At 39.9% G+C, this 22,602-nt stretch overlaps 1 protein-coding gene across 2 annotated transcripts in view; it reads right to left on the reverse strand.

Moving 5' to 3' along the window:
* The window catches only part of EPB41L4A (erythrocyte membrane protein band 4.1 like 4A), a 220,134-nt gene that overhangs the window by 53,303 nt on the left and 144,229 nt on the right, over positions 1 to 22,602 (reverse strand). For both annotated transcript variants that reach the window (XM_072958158.1, XM_006203963.4), the window contains exons 11-13: positions 14,712 to 14,803; positions 13,181 to 13,258; positions 7,526 to 7,647 (exon numbers count right to left, since the gene is read on the reverse strand). In XM_072958158.1, coding sequence (XP_072814259.1) covers positions 7,526 to 7,647; positions 13,181 to 13,258; positions 14,712 to 14,803 — 292 coding nt within the window. The remainder of the gene's footprint in view (positions 1 to 7,525; positions 7,648 to 13,180; positions 13,259 to 14,711; positions 14,804 to 22,602) is intronic.

The raw sequence follows: 22,602 nt of genomic DNA on the forward strand, positions 1-22,602 counted from the left end.
CTCCAGGTTCCAGAACTTGCTACACTTGCAAATATTTTCACCTCTATGGACCCGTTTCCTTGCCTACAACACAAAGTGACTGACCTCAACTTCATCTAATCCAAGGACAGTAAGTCTCCTTTGAAACAAAGCATGCTTTGACCTGATCTACAATGCAATCTTCTACACTTCAACCCCACGTTGAAATGTACAGATACGAATGTCTTATCTCCCTCGCCTCAATGACTTGGGTTGTATCTGTTACAACACAGGAGAAATCCCTAACATTTGAATTTATATGATAAGTCTCATAATGTTCTATTACTTTTTCCATAAATTATGATGCACACTTCCTAGCGTACTATCAGTGTCCTCACCTGAGCTTTTCAAGAATCTACTGGAAACTTGAATGGACATTTGAAGTTATTTTGTGAACTTAATGTATTCATGACAATTACCTAGAGGGCTTTTTCAAAGTACAACATGGTGAAACTGCAAATGCTGTTAAAGAATACAAAATATTCTCTCTCTCCCTCCTGATTTCCGGTTTTTGTTTGTATTTTTACAAAAAATAATGGGAGCTTATTATATGCTGCTGGCCCCAACTCCTGTCTTTTTTTTTTTTTCTTGTTTGTACTGTATCTTGGAGATCATTCCATATCAACACAAATTTCTCACATTCTTTTTTGTTCCTCCTCTGCACATTGCAGACTTTAAGTGACCTGGTTTCATCTTCCAGCTCTGGGGCCCTGGCATAAGTCCCTGCCTCTGTCTTCTTACCTGTACACTGAGATTCACAGCATCTTCTAAAGGAAATAAGTGAGACACTATCTGCAGGGTATCCAGGACAGTGCCAGGCATGCAGTGATGCTCAATGACTATTAGTTATTAACATTCCTCCACCTTGTGGAACCCCTCTGGGAACCTGGCCTTTCACGGCAGATGTTGTGGGACTGCAGAATCAGACCAACACAAATTTAAATCTTGCCCTCATATTTACTACAAGAGAGACAAGGTATTTCCTAGGGGTGCACATATGTTATTTTATTCGGCTAGTTCCCAACTAATGGACATCTAGGTAGTTTCCAGTCTCTGTGATGACAAACACAGCAACAGGCCTACTCCTACTGTAGAAGTGAGGCTGCTGATCTAACAACATCCTGAGGTTGAGACGTGAGATCCCAGATCCACAGCCCCAGCTTCAGTTTACTTCCCATTCAACAACTCTGCTTCCTTCTCCCAGCCCTTTCAAGCTTTGCCCTTTGTCTTCTGTTTCCATTGTCTGCTTGACATGAAAAATGCACTTGGATAGGCCCAGCACCTAATTACTTCAAGTAGGGAAAACCACCTTACAAAGAAGATGAAATGATCAACTATGTGAACTTTAAAGCCAGCATACAATCTCATCATTATTATGAATTCACTGTAAGGAGTTTGTTCTTCCTAATTCATACCATAGAATATCCCAGTGGGGCTGGAGAGACTAAAGAGCGATGAGCAGAGGGTGGAGAGTAAAAATCAGAGGAGAAAAATGGTTATTCTGAGAAATAGGAACACAGTAAGATGACCCCCAACTCTGGGCTCCTAATACTGCCTGCCAACAGCTGCTCTTGGGCACCCAGAGATCTTCAGGCAGGCGAGGTAGATGAAATGTACACACAGAGAGCCCTTTGACTTACCCATTTTCCTTATACCCTGTTTATACCTAATCTTCTAGGATAAGTCATGAGTAACCCATTTCTTTCTGAAGCCCATTCACTGCACTTGAATGACTCTCTCCACCCATCACTCTCAAAGGCCACACCTCCTTCATATAATTACATTACCCTTTGTATGTGAAGTTGATGCTACATGGTAAATACAATTCAAAGACTGACTGGTGAACTCACAGACTGGTCCACACTATGTATAGAAAGATCTCCTTTGGGTTTAGGAGAAAGTAACTCAAGTGTATGAAGCCCATCCATGTGCTAGACATGATGCTCTGCCCAGTTTAGACACCATCCCCATGACAACAGCCCTTGAGGTAGGAGGTAATACTCTCATTGGACAGATGAAGAAACTGAGGCTCAGGCTAGTGAAGTGACTGCATAACACTGCACAGTCAGTACACGGATGACTGAGGCTGAACTCAGATTTAACAGATGTAGCTCATCGGTATGCCAGTCTCTGCTCACACGGCTTGCCTCTCATCTGTCTCAAAAACATTTTTTTAAATATATTTTTGATTGCCACAAGCCAAGCTGGACTTCTGCTGACCTCACATCTGACACAATGTGCCAAGGAGAGCAAGTGCTCAATAAGTGATTATTACTTTCTTGACATTACTGTCTCTCAGCAGCCCAGAGCTTTATACCACATCAAACAAAAATGTACTTCACTATATCAACGCATTTCTCTGATTCTCCTGCCTTGGGCTGCACCCAGCTCAGTCCACCTAAATGTCGGTCAGCTACACACGTGTGAATCATTTGCAAGGGGATCCAGAGCTGTGTGGCATCATCATTCCCTAGAGGTGGCCAACAGACCTGCCAACTACAGAGTGCTCCTGCTGGGAGTCACAGAGTGTAGAACCTGATTCAGTGACCCCACCCCCACCCCAGGGGAAGCTGCAGAAACACAGTGACCCCAGGCAGGTGGATCAGCCATTCACTCCAGCTCTGTCAGTCAGAGGTTCCAAAGGGGCAGCCCTCAAGCCACACTGGGCCCCTGGAATGTTCCATTAAGCACACAGAGGCTTTCTTCAAAATGAAATTAATTGCCAATATTTAAAATTCTGGAGTTTCTAAAAATATCCAAATGTAGTGCATCCTTTAAAACACTGAAGATTTGGCAACACTGGGTCTTCTCTTCTGCACAGAAAACACGGGCTTGGCCTGAGCAGTAGCTGTCTGCGTCCAGACCAGGCCAAACCATCCTCACTCAGAAGTCACTTTCACGACCCCTTGGGCATTGTTTCTGCAGCATCTTCCACAGATTGAGAGTGGGAATGCCAAAACGTCACCCGACTTGCTTTCCAGTTGTCTGAAGACCACGCTGCAACTATTTATTTCTCTCTCTCTTCATCAGTATGATATCCTTAAGAATTAAAAGCGCTGCATCAGACAATCACAGCATTGTTTGTCCACTGTAAATGGCTTCACCCGTTACTTTTCTTACAGCTGATTATGGATTATAGCCAAACATTCTGAATTTACTGCCCTTCTTACAGCAGAAACTCTTCTGACAGGAGGAACCCACCACTGTGAGCTGCCAAGGACTTGTCAGAGAAAGGGCTGCACAAATATGCACTTTTCCTTCCTGCCATCTCCCCTCCTGCTTTATCCCCAAGCTCCTCCGCTGTTTAGATTTGCAGGAATGCTCTGGCCGCCTGCCCTGGCGCTGAACTCCTCTGGGCGGGACAGCGGGCAGGCTGGGTGCGGGGCTCCTGCCTCTGGAATGCACTTCCTCATAGAAGTGCCAAGGCCTCATCTTGGGGGATTCCAAACACAATGGCTTTTGACCTATTAGGGCATTTATTATTCCTGATTGAGAAATGAAAAAAACAGGTTTTCTAAATTTGCAGGGATCTGGGATGCAGGTTAAGGGGAGTGGTCATTGAGTTTGACTGACTTACTTTAACTCCAGAAGAAATAAAAGAATGTCTTCTAAAGCAACAAGTCATGCAGTACAAATTAACGATATAAACTAACAAAAAGCAAAAGTCTCCTTTCTATCACAGCTTGTTTTTTTATTATCTATAAATGTTAAATGAGGTGAGAATTCAGGCCAGTAACTCCTGGAACTGTAGTTCCAAAATTTTATTTTGGAGAGAATACTAGAATTCAACTTATGAAAATTAACAGCTTGCCTTATTAAAATTAAAAAAATAGTCTACCTTCCTTTTAAACCACAATCCCATTTTTGCCAAACACAGTACAATCTAATAAAATACACTTTTTCTATGCTTTAAAATAAGCCTTCTACCATTTTAACTGTCAAAATTTTCAAATAAAAATTTAAGTAACTGCGGCAGAAATATTTAGTAAGGTAATACTTTGTTTTTTCTTTGATCAGTAAAATAACAATAATAGAATAATAAACCTACTCTTTTGAGCTATTGTTCCCTCCTGCCCAGCCACCCATGAACGGCCCTCAGGAATAGGGGGCTTTTGAGGGAGGGGCTGCTGTGGAGCTGGGAGGGTGGCAAGAAGTGACAGCACTGGAGAGCTGCCTATCCTGGTGGAGAAGGGATGGTGGGGAAGGAGATGGAGGCTTGAGAGTGACCTAGTGACCTGCAGGCCACCCTCACAGCATCCTCCCCTCCAACCGCCTCTGCAGCAGAACCTTAAAGGGGACTGGCAGCCTGGTCTCTCTAGGCAGGCTTGATCCTGAGCACTGGAGGCTCCTAGGCTCACCAATGACCACCCTGCTCTCAGACACACCGCAGCCTAGCTTCATACAAAACCATCCACTTCAAGGACCTGGTGGGTGGGATAAGGAGCACAGAGTGACTGATGTAACTGAGGACAAGAGCGCCCTCTTCAAATGTTCAGCTCCAAGCCAGAACCCCACCATGACCTGAGGAGTAGGCGACAGCTGAGACTGGGTCTCCACCGGCAGGTTCAATTGAAGCTCAAAGCAGAGTACTTGTGATTAGAAGAACAAGAATATGTAACATCTAAAAAAATTTAGAACAATATTATCCTTGCCCCCACAACATTCTTCATATGTGCATGACAGCAGCTGTAAATAACACGGCATCACTGACGTATGCGAAATGGTCCTTCCCCACCCAGGACAATCACACTGTCAAGGGCAGGGTCATCCCTGGGTCCTCAGAATACATCACAGTTTTGTGGCACACAGTCTTGAAAGGCAGGCTAACAGTAATGCAAAATCAAAGTGAAATGTACACATAGCCAGAGTCTTAGTATTAAAATACAGCATTCTATGATCCTCTTTTTAGAATAAAAATGATGAAAATACACCACTGTTTAAAACACATATAATAAATGAACATGAATAGAGATACCACTACAAGGATATTCACCTTAGGTATATTTATAGTCTTCAAATTTTGAAACAGTGTAAATATCCAAAAACTAAAGACTGGTTGAAAAAACTGTTATGCCAATGCATCTATGTAGCAGAAAATTATATAGACATTAGAAAGGTGCTGTATAAGAACACTTAAAACTTACCAGCACATATCCAGGACATATTATTAAATAAGAAAAGTATGTTGTAAAACATTGCCATATTACTTTTGCACCAAAGATACACAGAAGACTAGAAGGCTATATAATACAGTGTTAGCACTAGGAGAACAGAATTGAATATAAAAGATTTTTTTCTTTTGGAAGGGTAGGTTCTAAGGTTCCTAAATATTCTAAAGTGGGCATGCTTTTTTATAATAATGAAAGTATTACATGTGCTGCATTTTTAAAAGTTCCTCAACCTGCTGCTGAGAGGCTGTCCTCCTGCAGCCTGGGCTGGGCATTAGCCACACGCTCAGCCTCTACCCTAGAGGGACTGCATCGTAACACAACTAACACAACGCTGGGGACAGGAGGGGGAGATGGATAAGAGGGCTCCAGGCTGCTCTGTGAAAACTGCATTTGCCTACATCTGCATAAGCCAGGAGAGAAACAAAAACAAAACCCCTTGTCCCTAAATTAATCAGCTTCCGGAATTTGGGCTTCCAAGGAGACAGAGAGACAGACAGAAAGACAGGGTTACAGAGGCAGATATTGTTATAATAGCATATGAGAAGAGGAAAAGAGGTTTGTGTAAAAACAACCTGAGCAGGTTTGTATAGAAAGCATATATGATTCCAGCATTGCAGACTGAATAAAATGTTGATCTGAAGTAATGGATGCTTCTGGTATTTTCAGTTGGTCTCAGAATAATTACATGATCTTGGCCAGAATACCTTTATAATCTCAGTTTCTCCCTCAGCTAAATGAGGATAATATTACCTACGTAGCAAAGTAATCTACTGCCAAATTAAATCATGTCATATTTTTGCCACTGTAGAATTATGAGAAATAAGTTAATTTCCTCCCAGTCCAGTGAGAGGAGGGAACCCACAATCAGATTGAATTTCATTTTAGAAACTACAAGTCAGGTGACATCCTCACAGCCCACAGTGGTAGAGCAAACTCACTTTCCTCACAGGCATGGCATGAGAAGTAAATGAAACAAGGGCTGTCAAATGTTTTGCCAAGTGTCACGCAGTGTTCAGGTGTTAGTTACTGCTATTAAAAATTCCATTCACTTCATACAATATGGCAAAAAGGCCCAGGAGATCTGGGCTCTCGTCCCATCCCCCACTCACCCCCCCCATCTAGCTATCGGGACCATGTCCTCCCCATCTGTAAAATGGGAACATACTCTTTGCCCTGCCCTATCTCACAGGGTTACTGTGAGATTCAAATGAAATAATATATGTGAAAAGCCTGTGGGGAATGATAGGTAAGAGTGATCTATAAGCAAGCCACAAACCAAAGTCGGTAATAATCACTTTGCGAACTCTGAGCATTGAATATGGATTATCACTGATTGATTAGGTGGTTTTATTAAAGAAGCAGTCTGCATTAAAAACAAAAAAATCTGAATAACCCAAATCTCCATCAACAGCAGAATGGATAAAGAAGTTACTCTACAACAGAAAACTCACCTTAAGAAAAATGAACACACTTTGTATATACTACATATAACATGGATAGAAGTAAGACACAAAAAAACACATGCCTTGATTCACTCACACATTTTAAAAACAGGCAAAATAAACTACTTTGTTCAGAGAAGGCTACCTGAGTACTAAAATTATAGTGGAAAGTAAGGGAATAATCACGAAGTCAGACTGGTTGGGGAGGGAGAAGACGGTGAAGATGTGATCAAGCAAATAGGAGGGAATCGTGGGGCTGCAGGCTATGTAACATTGTGTGTGTGTGCAAGCATGGGTATATATTTGTATATGCGTATATACAAACGCACACTTACATGTATGTGTACAGGTATATGTGTATGTATATTTTATGCACTTTATCATAGTTCCCAATGAAAGATAATAAAAAACCAACTAAATTCTGTGCAGATGGCTATGTTAACAGTGTTTGTTTGTTTTAAAGACTTTTGCTAAAACTTTGCTTCAATTCCAATCTTAGATACACCAAACTAAGAAATCACCCAGTTGAGATTTTATTTAATCCCTTCAGAAAACTCATTAGGTATAGTCATTAAGCAGGTTATTGTGATTCAAGTTGATTACCTGTCTATTTAATAATAATTTCTGATTGCTTGGGCATTTTCTGGGTCAAATTAAAAATACTAGCATTAACAATTAAAAACCTACAGGGCTGGGTAGGAGGTATACCTTGGCAGTGTACTTAGCATGCATGAGGTCCTGGGTTCAATCCCCAGTACCTCCGTTAACAACAACAACAACAACAACAACAACAAAAACCTACAGGGCTACAGTCAGCAGTTAAGCACATCTCACACCAACAGCCTAAGAGGAAACACAAGGTTACAACGATGAGCTGGGGGCCCTGTGACTTACCAGCTGGCTGTGTTTGCGCTATTCTCTTAGGGTAAGTTTTGCTTCGACTTCTTGCCACATTCTGATCTGGCCGGGGAAGTTGAATGGAAAGATCTCGACTCATTTGCAATGCTGTCCTGCCACTTGAAAATACAACATTTTGAGTAACACAGGTAAAACCACACAGCCATAAAATTAAGCCACAGCTCATGAAGAATACCTGCAAAGTATGGAGAGAAGAACAGACAGACTCACACAGACTCTAACTTATATAGGGGCTTTCAATTGATTTTCACTGCAATGTTAACCAAGAAGTAATAAACTCTTAACAGGAAGGATTTAGGTGAGATAGAAGGGCCAACTAAAGAATGTCACTCGTGACAACGAATGTATGCATTTCATGTATAACTGAAAAATTGTGCTCTACACTGGAATTTGACACAACATTGTAAAATGACTATAACTCAATAAAAAAAAATGTTTAAAAAAATAAAAAAAAAGAATGTCGCTTGCCATCTGGTTCTGCAAGAATGAAATCACCAGCCACTGTAGTTGTTGACCTTTAACACACCCTGACAGGACTTCAGGGCAGAGGTCAGGAATGAGGCCCCCCATGCTCTGGGACAAAGTGCCAGAAGAGGCCTTCAGATAGTTAGGTGTTTACAGGAGAAAATTTTATAAGCCCAACTTCTTGCATCTTCTCATACCTAGAACGCACTAAAATCATTAATGGAGACATCTTCTCCTTGTGACTAGCAACAAACTTCAAGATGTGTGCCTGATTGCACACTAAATTCCCTTCAGAGCAGTTCCTCAGAGCTATCTGAGAGGCTGTTCCCAGCCCACAGTCCTCAGCAGCCCCAAGAAAAACTTAACTCACAGCTCTCATGTTGTGTGTGTGTTTTCAGTCGACAGAAGGAAGATCTTTCAGATGGAGAAACAGGAAAGAAGTTATTAAAGGAGGATTTATGTTTGGATTTGAGTAGAATGATAGGCTAGAAATAGAGGATGCTGATGGTCTTCCAGCTCTACAACTAAATAATAAAGAAACTGAGCTGGGCTAAATTACAAAAGGCAATGATTCTACATGCACCCATGTGTCCTGGTGCTGTGCTTACAAGGCAAGTAGTAGAGCCTGTCCCACTGGACCACCTGGTGTGATTTTACTTTGAACCCTGTGACACAGTCAACCACTAATTATGCCAACCTCACCTGCACCAGGTCAAGTGACCTGGGAGATTTAAAGCAGGACTAAAACCCTGTGCACAGACCACTTCTCTAAAGAGTCTGTGAAGATGGAACAGGGCAATCTTTCCCTGGGGACAAACTAACTTTCTCAAGGAACTGAGATTTTATTTGCTGAATTTCAATCAACATTCACCCTACTAAAAATTTATTCCACAGCTGCTGAATTTGAGCCAATGAACGACTCTGGCTTTCAAACACGAAAATAAATTTATGTACAGGGAAAATGCAATTTTAAGTGTCTACTTCAATTCACCACAAGAAGAGCCACATAATGGGAAGAAAAAAGTCTTTTAATGGCCCTAAATCCTATTCATCCTACGTTTACAGGATAAATATTGGTGGATCTCTCCCCAAGAAAGATTAAATGAGACTTATATAAAGCCAAATTCACCTCCTACATGCTTCTGTGTTTCCCCTCCTTGTTACCCCATCCACTTTTATTAGAAATAAAAAGAGGCTTGAAACATTCATAAAAAGCAGGTTCTCATCAAGCTAATTGGGAACACTACTTGATATGAGCTACCATGGGAATTAAAATGACAGGTACCATCCATGAGTGTGCGTATTTCACATTCAAGGGTTCGTGGAAATCAGGGGGAGGGGAGGGAAGCAAACTATGACAGATTTTCTTTCCCTTGAAATTGATTTCTTTCAAAAGTAGTGCATAAAGTAACACACATAGTAACATCTCCCCCTTGAAAAGTTAAAAAAATTCCATATAGAGAGCAAAATTCCATTATTATAAACGGTTTGGAGTATGAAGATAAGATCTACTTACAACAGATTTACTCTAACACTTGGAGAGGATGTACTTCATCGCTTAGAGGAAAAAATATTCGCCCTAAAAATGTAACCCAATATGTGGACCACTGAGGCATTTTATAATGAGATTTTTACTTTCTTATTCAATTTTTCCTCATAGTCTCTCAGGAATAAAGGAGAAATGAGAAAATCATACCCCAAGATTAATAAAACGAAAGTCCAGAAACATTGAACTCATCTGGCACCCAGCTGAACGGGACCCAGGACGGGAGCAAGCTGTCTGCCCTCACGGTGGTTGGCACGGCATAGCCTGGCAGCCTGGGAGAAGGGACAGAGCATAGGGTCTGGCGTGACACCACAAGCCCAGTTTGAAGCACAGCTCTGCTGTGACTGAGAGGCTTTCCACAGGTTTTTCTTTAAATCTCCTAGAGCCTCATTTTCCTCATTTATTATTTCTATGTGTTCAGACTATTTCTGAGCAGGAATATTCTTGGACAGTATTCTTAGTGCTTCTTTGTAGCAGAAAGCACTTGAGAACTGCAGAGGTTTTCATGTCAGTGTAAGAACTCCAACAGATGGTGGCTCTCCACAGTGACAGGATGGAACTTTGTCCCCAAGATCGCCCACTCCCTCACCCCTCACGCTATGGCACACACACTCACTCCCATTCTGTGCTGAGGGGCACTGCCAGCACTTCAGCTTCCAAGTGAGGGCACAATCGGCCATCAGCAGGGAAGAGGGAAAAGAAGACCAAAGACACCTGGTTCAAATCCCAGCTCTGCCACTGACTGGTTCAAGGTCTTGAGTTAAGTGACCTTACTTTTGAGGGTCTCAAATTCTTCATCTGTACAAATGAGGATATGATACCTCCTTTGATAGGTCATTGAATGGATTTAATAAAGTAACACATGTGAAAGCACCCGACACAGAGGAGATTCTCAGGAGAACTTGGTCTCCCTTCCACGCTTCAAGATATGTGGAAAGCCTGTGTGACTGAAGCCCTAGAAACAGGTCATCAGGTTCCCAGGGAGGGTTCTCAGGCTTGATTCTCATTTCTGGAGTATAAATTCTACACATCTCACTCATTCATCAAAACTAGGAGTCCCCTACAAACTTAACAGGTAAAGGCAAGGTTAATTTTTAAGGGGCTCAGAGAAAGAGATAACAGTGTGTAATGAAATATTCAACCAAAGATTTAATCAATTTCGATTTCAGGTTATTGGTATCTGATAATAAAACAACAAAAGAATCAGATTGTCAGATTTCAGCTTGGTCTTTTCCCAAAAATGTAATTTTGAAAATTTGAAAGGATTACCTGCCACATATCACTAAAAATGTCTATTTTTTTTCTTCTTAAATAATGACTAGATTTTCTAAAAGATGTTGGACACTCCTCGGCATTCTGCAAGCCCCAACATCTTAGGGCAGGAGAGAAAGTAGAGCCTAGATCTCTGTCTTTCTCTATCACATACACCTACACACACACACATCCCCTACAATAAACACATACACTGGTTATGCTGTTTGTTATCTCCCGTGCTCCAAAAGCCTACAGGGTAAAGGAAGGAGTTGTCTCCAGAGTTCTGCTTCATTGCAGGGTATCTCCAGAATGTATCAAAAGAAAGGAATAGGCATATGATGTTTACTAAAGGCTGGTTGTTTTTTATTCTTCTGACAATTAACAGTCCATGTACTGGCAACCACCCAGCAGCCAGAGACCCATCCCTGCCTAAGCCTAGCTCTGGGCAGCAGGATGAAACATCTTTCTTCCAGGGATAGTATAATGTTAGTGCTTTTGACATACAGACACAGAGACTTGGATTTCATTAAGACTTACTAGGCAATTAACACCAGCCACAAAATTAGAACTGATTCAGCAGAGCTTCTAATTCTGCAAAGGTTAGCTTTAATTACTTTCATGGAAGAAATGATATTTAATATGCAAAATTCAATAACTTTCTAATAATAATTCCCAGTAGCCACAGCATTTGCATTTCAATAAATTTGAGAAATCAGGTATGAGTAAATTGGTGGAAACCAACTACAGCATACGTTAAACAGCATAATTATAATTTTAACAGTATGAACACTAAGACAGATGCTTCTTCACTAGCTTCATTTCAGTGACAAGGAGATAGATTTACAGACATTCACTCTGTAACCCTTGAACTGTGTTATGCCCCAGATGGAAGAACAACCCAAATACTATTTGCTGTTTCTCAGTATCAAAGTAAATACTCTTTCCTTAAATTCCTATAATGATATCACTTTCTAGGGAAGAACGTTTTTAAACTGAAGTTTAAATTTTAGATTTCAATGAATATCTTTATACAAATACCAAGAACATCGATCATACAATGACACATAAATTTTACTTTAAGTCAGTAAATGAGTAATATCCAAGTGAATAATTTGTAAAGATTAATGCACTGAACATTTAATATTAATTCACTCTTTTATTGATTTATTAATCACTCTTTTATTAATTATCTCTGGGTTTCAAAGCAAGATAAAAAAAAAAAGTGGATCACAAAGGAGAGGGATTAAAATCTGGCATGTTATTATCTTGCCAACACTGGACTCAGCTTTATTTTTAAGACTCCTAGGTGATTTCATTTGGTGATGTCTCCAGTGGAACTGACAGCAGCGTGGCCCACCACTTGAGTGGTGTGTTTACATCCTGCTTGGGTTTTACAGGGCCTGGGACCTGCCTCACTGCCTGAATAACACCGTAGCTCTCGGAAGGCAGAGGTGGTTAGACCTGGCTCTTTGTAAGTCTGGACACCCAGTACCATTCCTTCCACATCACAGGCTCTCCACTTAATAGAACAAATTGAAACAAACCAAAAAATTCTTTTCGAAACATAGAAGGTTCCCATTTTCAATACTGGTATTAAAAAGAAGACACAAGCACCCACCGGGCTGCATGACAATCAGGCTCTTCCTGCAATATGTTAACAGTCTGACTAACGGTTAACAGCATGGGGCTCTGGAGTTAGAGTGCTAGGGAGCAGACCCCACATCACTGCTTCCTAGCTGGGTTTCCCTAAGAAGTGACTTGTGTTCTCTGAGCCTTAGTTTCCTCACATATTAATGAGGATAATATTAACAAGGTTGCAATGATTAAATGAAGCAAGAAATGGAATATATTCAGCATATCGATGGTACTTAGTAACTGCTCAATAAAGTTTAGATATACTTGTCAGCATATGTAGGCTTTAGGCTACAGGAAATATGGCTTTATCTACAACATAAAGTATACATTGTGTTACAACAGGGGATTAACTGAATGTCCTATGAATACCAATAAACTACTATTCGGAATATCTACTTTGTTTCATAATCACAACATAGAGATAAATGACAACTGGATCAAAACGAACTTCTGAAGATAATAAGCTCTACTATACTTTAAAAACCCTGAACTTAACCCAGCTAATGTAGACTTTAAATATAAACCTAGAAAATCATTTTTGTCAAGAAAGTTTTAATAAACTGTTACACTTGTGAAATTCATTGGCATTGTGGAAAAATAAGAAAAAATTAAATCACAAACTTTAATATGCATGACAGTTGCATTAAATATTTATTCATACACATACACACCCACACCCACACACACACACACACACACACATCCCCCAAAGGGAAAAAAATGCCATTTACCTATACCGGTGCTTATAACTCATAGATCCAAACTTGCTGAGTTTTCTTGACAATGAATTTGATTCATTTTCTGGCATTCTAAATGAATTTTTAAAGGAAAATTAAAGACTCATGCAACACTTAAGCAAAAGCTATGCAGAAATATATAATAGCACAACACTGTTTAACACATCACTAACATTTATTCTACATACTGGCAGGAAATAATAATCAGTTATTTTGAAGCTAATACTTGAAACACAATGACATTCTAGTATTTTATACAGGTATAATATCAAAATACTCAGGCCTCCTGAAGACTATTAGATACACTATTGCTCTCGAAAGGAGTCTTTCATTGTGAATCAATTTAATTTCTCCATTTAAAGTATCTTGGGGACTTTGTCACTACGTTGATTTACCCATGCCAAGGTTCTCACGGCAGTTAGCCACATGTGACATGATGGTTCACTCTTCTTTGTACCATATGCTCTGGTACTTTTTATTCCTGGGTAACTTGAACAGACACCTCGATGTCGAGTTCCCCAGCCCAGCCCCACTGAACGAAGGGCAATGTCTCACACTTTCTGGACCACAACCCTCTCTAAATACAAACTCCTCAAAGGACACTGGTCATTTTACAAGACTACTTCTCTACCATCATGCTATTTGGGGAATTTTTCCTATACAAATCAAGTAGGAATAAGGGGAAGAAATGACCTAGTTTTAAACTTAAAAACAAAAAACAAAGCTTAATGTATTACATAACAAAATTCAGTTTTATCTTTACACCATAAGAATGTGAAACAGTATCCTCACAATCCAGTGGTCAATTCTCTATCCTCATCTTACTTGACCGCCCAAGAGCATGTAATGCAGTTGCCAGATCCTTATTTATCACCACGACATCTTCCTCCCTCCTTTCCCATTTTCCCACGCTCTACTGGTTACTCTTCCTCATACTCCCCGGCCAGTTCTTCCTGTCCTCTAAATGCTGGGAGAGTCCCACAGCTCAATTTTTGGCCTTCTGCTTCTCTCTTTTCACTTTTTTCATAAGTGATCTCATTCAGTCCCCTTTGCCTTAAATACCTACTAAATTTACATGACCAACCTTGGTCTTTCCAGTAAGCCTTGCATACCCAGCTGCCTACTCCGTATCTCCACTCAGATGGCTAACAGGCATTTCAAATGTAGTATTTCCACAGTAAGACATTAAAGTTCCACCAATACCAAAGCTGCACTTGTACATAAACCTAAAAAACAATTGTCCTTGACCCTTTCTTACAGTACGAGCAAAGAAGATATGTATGTATGTGTGCGCATACACATAATTCTCTGGATCCTACAAACACAAATATATATTATATTTGTATATATATTTATGTATTGTTTATATATTTATATATTTGTATTAGTATGAACCAAAGAATTAGGTGGCTGAAAAAAGAGAGAAACACTTCTAAATTTCTTCTTGTAGATAGAATTCTTGTTATAAAAGCAAATGTAATATTCATTTATTAGGACAACGAACAAATGTTTCACTTTAACGTACCTAAAAAATGTATGATGTTCCACACTACACTTCCAAAGATGCTTGCAAGCAGTTTTACTTCGAGCTTCAAAAAAGAATGAGGTTTCATTGCACTGAGAGAAGAAGAGAATATGAATTAGTGCGATAACATTCTTCAGATGACAGCCACCCTCTAGGTACCATAAATTCAAAGAAGCAGATAAATTATTTTTAACACATAGAACAAAGAATAGTTATCTCTTGGTAAGTAGTTTTGGAGACCTGCCTTAAAACCACTCTCAATCAATTAACAGTATAAAATGTTAAGTCCCATGTAAATCTGACCGCCATCACCTTTATTCCCTTCTTCTACATCACGCCATGACCACGGTAATCAGAGTGACGGCACTGAGGCACTGCAAACTCTTCCGGCATAAACAGGCACCAAAACAGGAAAAATATTGACCGTGTGGAAATTAACTCCCAATAAAAAGAGAACACTCATAAATCCAGCTCTTAACTGTCTTCCTTTCAGAGATGTAGAGGCCACACTTAAACTGATGTCTAAAGAATCTCACGAGGGGCCACTGGGAGGAGGAACCACCACAGCAGTGTAATCTTGGCAAGTTACATGGTGTTCCTGATTCTGAATTTCTCCATTCTGCATCGTTATTGGGTGAAATAAAATAAATGATGTGACAGATGTAAAGCATCATATAATAGGCATACAATAAATTTTAACTATTATTTTAAACCAGTAGTTACTTAATTACTTATTCTAAAACATAAGAAACAAAGGCAATATAAGAGGTAATTTTAATTGTACAGGAAAAGATACTTTTTTTTTAAGTGACTGACTAGGAAACCAGGCAAAATACAGTATCAGTACTAAAACAATAAACCACAAACTCTGTGAAGTTATGTAATTGCTAATTTTGTTTCAGATAAAAACTAAAACCAGTTCACAAATATAGAAACATCCCTGGAATGGGGTTTCTCTGGATTCATAAATACCAAACTGTCAATGCAGAGGAGTAATGATTCCTGAAATGATTCCTCCCCCTGCACGCTCACTTTCAACAAGGACAGACATTTATGTACACGCAATTTCTCCCGTCCTTGGGCTGCCCCATTTAGGAGCTTATTTGCGAAATGAAAGGATGTGAGAAAGCAGAGCCAATACATGCACGTTACAGCAAGGCAACCTCGAATTCCAAAACCTTGTGAGGTGGAGGAAGGAACTCAGAACAATTCCCAGGGATCTGAGTTGGGTGCTGCCAAGCACTAAAATAGAGCAAGTGGGAAAACTGGGGATTTGGCGAGGGAATGGACAATAAGTTCAGGCTGTTTTGATTTTGAGGTACTCATGGAATTGGGAATTTCACGCATCCAGTGAGCCAGTAAACAGGCAGGGGTAGAGCTGAGAAGGATCATATCTGCTGGCACAGATGATTTCACCTCAGGGTCTAACAGAGATTATTCCAGGAGAGAGCGCAGAGCAGACAAAGGTGGAATCACAGTGAAGATGCTCGTGAAGGTGGAGTGGGAGAGGTCACAGTGGACCAGGAGGCGATGGTGTCAGAGAGGCTGGAGGAGAGGGCAAGTCTCAAGTGACCCAGAAAGGTCAGTGTCTGACAGGAGGTCACCACATTTCACGGTGAGAAATCTTCAGTGGCTTTCGTGAAAGGGGTAGGAATTACAAAATCAGAGATGAAGAAGAAAAGGTAATGAATTCAGAAAGTGCTTTCCTCAAAAACAAAAGAAGTGGGGGGTGGGGGTGGAGGGGCGGTGCAAGGAAACCACAGAAAGTCCCTCCGGGCAGGGTGGGAAACCAAGCCTCTGGTCAGGAGGTGGAAATGCTTAGAGGGGAATTCCTCTTCTTTTCTTTTTAAAATATATACACATGGTATAAACACCAAAGGTTAACAAAGTGGATACACAATGATAACTCAATCTCCCTCCCACTCTCCCCAATTCCCCTCCCCAGAAGCAACCACTATTACGAATTCCTTATGTAACAGGTCAGTGTTCTTAAGGTCACTGGACTATCCAAATATAAAACACATTTGTTCATTTGTTTTAAGATAATTTTGCATCTCTTTGCCCTGTATCAGAATAAATAAGATAAGGCAAGTACAGGAGAGGATGCTCCTCCCCTCCCTCAACCTCCACCTTCCTCAGTGTATGCGCCCCGTCTCACTGAGACTTTTCACAACCCAAGCACTAAGTGGGACAGGACGCAATGGGCACTGTCACCGACAAGAAATGGGGACTGTTGACTACTCTGTGACACAGACACCTTCACATTTTAGCAAAAGCATCCACAAATAAGGGGGAACTGACATACCTAAATCAAATTTTCAGCAAGTTATTCAATTACATATAATGCAGATTTCCAAAAGTGGAGGAGAAACAAAAAAGGAATCAATCTTGAAAATAAAGCAAATCTCCTTAAACTTTTCTTGGACTGGTTTTCACTTTATTCTTCACATACGTATCTGTATTATTTTGCTTTTCAAATAGTGACCTGGTCACAGGAAATCTAACTTTAAATATATTTTTTAAAACTACCATCACCTAATGAAAGGATAAAAGGTATTTAAGATCCAACCAGAACAGGGTTTTCTCAAGTTTCTTTGTGTACAAATATATTAAAGGAACAAAAGAGCCTCCCACAGGCCTCCTAAATATTTCTGCCCTGTGCAAATGACAAGTATAAACTCATTCCCCATTCACTGAAGGCTTTAACACCAGCTGCCTGTTTTTTCCCCATTGTTAGCAGAATGACCCAAATACAAAAAAGAGCATTGCGTTAATACAACTTAAAAAAAGAGCCAGGTATTCTGAAAAAAATTCTGTGTATTTTTGCCACTTATAATAACTACTGGCATAACTGTAACTGATGTGACATTCAACTGTCTTTTCTTTCACGGCTCTCCTACCTACTCAACCTTTTCCAAACAGACATGGACAATTAGCACCTTTCCATCCGTTCATACAAAGATGAGTAGCTGCTTAAGAAGTTCTTTCCAATCTACCGCTAAAATACTTTATCCAAGCATTCAATGCTTGCTTTTGGCAAAATTACTCAAACACCTGCATAGTTTGGGCCATCTCATGCCATAAGCAAAGCTACAGTCTGAATCTTTTTTTTTTTTTTGGAGGGGATGGTAATTAGGTTTATTTATTTACTTAGTGGAGGTACTGGGGATTGAACCCAGGACCTCATGCATGCTAGGCGTGCACTCTACCACTGAGCTATACCCTGCTCCTCTTGAATCTATTTCTTATTTTATAAAGGGATCAAGCTTAAATCACCTCTAATTCAGATACCACATGGGGCTTCATCACACTGAAGATGTCTAAGTAAACTCAAAGTCCTGATTCTATCACTTGGAAGAATTCAGGACCTGGATCATACTGATGAATTCCCAACCTAACTCTCCTTGTTCTTCTCAGCCTCTTTTCCCATCTTTGCTGGCTGTGTTTCTCTGTGCATACTTGAAGAAATAAGTCTACTTGAGCCTGGCCTTTCCACAGTGTGCTGACGTCACTGACAGGGCCATGGAGGGACTCACACTGCACGAGGCACAGCAGCTCACTCTTCCTGGGCCAGCTCCAGCCTCATGGCCTCTCCCAAGCCCGACCTGCCTTGCCACACACAGCCCATACTTCAGCCAGGTCCTCCGCTTTGGTCTTGAGAAGCAGTCACAACGGACAGTCTGCCTTCCCCAGCAAGAATTACGGGGATAAACATCTTCTTAATTCTGTTATTATACATTTGTCCCACCTCCAAGGTCACTAGAAGTAACCTCAGGTACACTGCACAGGTCAAATATTTAGGAGCCAAAGAGATTAGTACGCCTAACAATCCTAAGATGCAATCATTATACAAATGTTGGAAAGGCCTGCAGCAGAGAGGTTTCCTATCAGGAGAGGCTAAAAGAAGTCTACAGTGTTATAGCCTTTTTAAACATTCAGTCTCTGTAAGATTTTTATGTACTTGGCAATAGTTAACTTACTTTAGGCATTAGGTGGAAAACGACAAAGTCAGGGGGCTAATAGCAAATGACTGAAAGAACTTAATTACTGATAAAGGAAGGCAAGTGGTGGAACCAAAAACAAACAAAAAACCTTCAACTGAAAACAGACACCAAAGAAATATCACAAAATTTTGAGAAATTATATCTTTATAAATGGTGAGCCTGAATGACTGCAGTTGTGCAATTGTAAAGACTAAAACTTCATGTTAGTGTGTGTGAGACAGTGCACACAGTGTTTTTTTTAATCACTTTCCCCATATTTTCCATGGCTTTCCTATCTAGGCAACCCCAATTCAAAGTCAGATAAAAAATTCAGAGTAAGTCCTGCAACAAAAAAAAAAAGTATCAATCTTGTTATTATTTGGAAAGGGAAGTTAGAGGGAATTTTAAAACAATGAGTAAACTGTTACCTTGTTCTTTCAAGCTTTCTCTTCACATTGTGCTCCCTTAGGAGTATCTCTTACAACATTAGCGTCTTGTGATATTGGCATAAAAAAACTTTCATGGGCAAGTAAGTTTGGGAAACACTGGGTTAAACACTCAAACTTTTTAATGTGCTAATGTGTTCTGTGAATCTCCAAGAGCTAATAAGGTAGCTCGTGTTTCCCTGAGTTATATAAGCAAAAACTTTCTTTCAAGTACTCTGATTTAGAAAATATTACACTACACATAAACACCCCTACACCCACAAACCAGTTTTTTAACTCTTTTTGAAGTGCATATAATATGCTTTGAATTAAAAATCAATGTTCATTTCAACAGAGCACTGAAAGAATAAAATCCATTTCCATTTCTGCATTTTACAATAAAAGAACAAAAACAGCAAAAATATTTTAGGACTCACTGGTCAGCTGTGTGGATTATATTCCAAATTATATACTAAACATGAAAAATCTTTTTACCTCTTTTACAGATGAATAAATTAATTGCTTGATGAATAATTGTACACAACTCTTTCTAGTTCATAGAAACAAAATTATAGAGTTGGAAAAGATGTGTTAGATTGTGTTGTATTTCCTCCTTTTTCTTTTCCTCCCAAAAATTCAAAAGGAGAAAGTATGAGGCAAAACACTGAAGAATATTTATATAATGTTTCAGTAAACTTTGAAAACTACTACAGTGAGCTTATTCTGCATCCTATTTGGAAAAATTCACAGATGCAATCCCAGGATTCCAGATGTTTTGCTTTTGTTATTGTTTTTACACTATCTTTTCCTCATCTGCTCTTTAGAGAAACTGTAGGATTTCCTAAGTGTTATCATTTATCTCTTATATTTGCAGATTCAAGTTTTTAATGATAATTAATCCTTACTGCAAGTCTTACAAAGATTTTTTTTTTAATTTTTAAAAGGCATATCTGGTAAGATCTACTGATACTTTAATGTAAAAACATTTTACAGCAGGATTTAGAAATTCCTTCCAATGACTCATGTGTTTTAATTATGGAGAAACATATATCCTAGCAAATGAAGCAAAGAAAATTCCATGGTCCTAGAAGACCTGAACTCTCCTTCCTGCCTTGACAGAAGCTCGTCGCCAGCCAAGACTGGTCAAGAACAAGGTGTTCCCACGCAAAACCCTAGAAACTCTACGTGCATGAGGGCAAGATAGTTTCAATTCAGAGACAGGTCCCAGGTGCCCATTACAAGTCCAAATTTGGACCAGGTTCGTTCAACCTCACAACCCTATAAGACAGATTTTATCATCTTCACTTCGTAGATAAGGAAATGCAGGTTAAATGTTGTTCAGGAAACAGTCCAAAGTTAGAGAAGTGGGAGATCTGGACTTAACCACGCTATTTGACCACAAGTCTAGTAGTTCATCACTGAATCTGAAAGACTTCAAACCAAAATGTCGTATGGCATCAGGATCCAAATGTTACTAACAGAGCCACACTGGTGAATACTTCAAGGAGTATCTAACACCTATAGTTTCAGGGACACTCATATATTTTAGATGAAATGCAAAATGACACAAAACCTATAGGCGGAGGTGGGGTGGTGGAATAGGATGGTATCTAACACACCTACACATGCACTTACCCTGAGCATTCCTACTACTGGGAATTCACCCCGAAGATACCTCTCCAACAATATAAAAATACCTAAGCACAAAGTTATTGATTGAAGGAAAACTTGTAATTTGAAACAACCAAGAACTACCTAAATGTCCCAGCATAGAGATTGGTTAAGTAAACTGCAGTACGTACACTCAAGGGAGTGCTATGCAGCTGTACAAGGGAATAAGAAAGCTCTCAATGAACTGATATAGAGAGACCTCTAGGAGATATTACTAAGTGAAAGAAAAAGTACAAAATCGCATACAGCATGCTGTATTTCACGTAAGAAAGAAGGAAGAAATTTTAAATATGCTTCTCTTTACAAACAGAAACACAGGGAGGTGGATAAACCATAAAACACTGAAGTTGGTTACCTACAAAAGGGTGAGGGAATAGAGCTGAAGAAATATGGGAATTAGTGATACTTCTGAGCGTGCCTTCTAGCATGCTAATCTTCTACATCTTCAAAAAATGAAATCAAATAAAAGAAGATGTGAAGGGGGGACCTGTAAGTGAAAGCAAACTGAAACAGGTAAACCTAACTGGATCTCAAATGAATACCATAACCACAGGGATAAGGAAGGAGAGAAAGAGGGGCCAACTTGAAGAAATTTTGAACACGGTATTGGACTCTATGCTCAATCCTGGCAAGGTGGTGTATGTGAGTGAAAGAACTGCAAAAAAAATACCATCAATTTTAGTGGTTTGGCCAAAGCAATTCTGAAACTATTTGAGATGTAGTTCAGATTGATTAAACAAGTCAATATGTTACTCTTGCTGGGAGCCAAGGTTCTCATGGCCAAAGAAAAGCTATACAAACAGGCAGTGAGGGAAGGAAGAGCAAGCCCGGTAGGGATGGATGCAACCTGGAGTCATGGCATGAACTTATGATTTCCACAATGTGCAGAAGCATGTTCATACGTGCACCTGTGTATGAACATATGTACTTATATTTGCATGTATGTGTATATTCATGCATGTATTCCCTAGCTTTGCCCATTAGAAAAGCCAAGAAGCAAAATCACCCCAGTAGCAATGACCACACCTCATACCCAGATCCTGACCCTTCCCCCACTAACAGGAACCAGAGCTCTTTGGAGAAATGGCTGATAACAGGGAGGATGCAGGGGAGGTGCAAGATGCACCTGAAATACCATATTGTACCAAAAAGTAAGAAAGTGAACAAAAGAATGGTAAGGGCAGGTCAAAAGTGCACAGGAGCCAGATTAAAGGGGCTCCCACTGGCCAAATCTAAGACAACTCCAATACCAGAACAGTTACGTACAGTAGTATATTATAAACCACTGAAAAATAGGAATAAATAAGTCCATGCCAATAACAGAAATATATTAAAAAGAGAGAAGGTGAGGCTCCTGCTTGCAGTGGAATTCCAAGGGCTGACTGATAAACGTGGAGGCAGTGGGAAAGCTAGAAAATCAGCATCTTGCAAGCACCCTTGTAAAATACCACATTAGGCAAGAATCTTCAATGAATGCTAGACCTGTGGGGAAATTTGAAGAGCAGGGTATTTGCATTGAATTAAATTATCCCTCCACAGATTACTTGTTAGTTGCAAAGGAGAAAAAATAGTAATAATTTTCCACTGTATAATTACAGTGGAAAATCAGAACAACCGTGACTGGATAATCAAACTTAACTAACGTGAGGCAGACAGTGGTCACCATACGCCTCCAGTTGTGAGGCCCCGAAAGGGACACAACTTCACCTGTGCTGTTTTCCAGCTGAGAACGCAGAACCTCATCTAATCACAATGGAAAAGCAGACAACTATGAAATGAGCAGCTTTTTACAGCTGACCCTTGAGCAACCAA

The sequence above is a fragment of the Vicugna pacos genome, chromosome 3 (genome assembly GCF_048564905.1).
Source record: "Vicugna pacos chromosome 3, VicPac4, whole genome shotgun sequence".
NCBI classification, from domain to species: Eukaryota; Metazoa; Chordata; class Mammalia; order Artiodactyla; family Camelidae; genus Vicugna; species Vicugna pacos.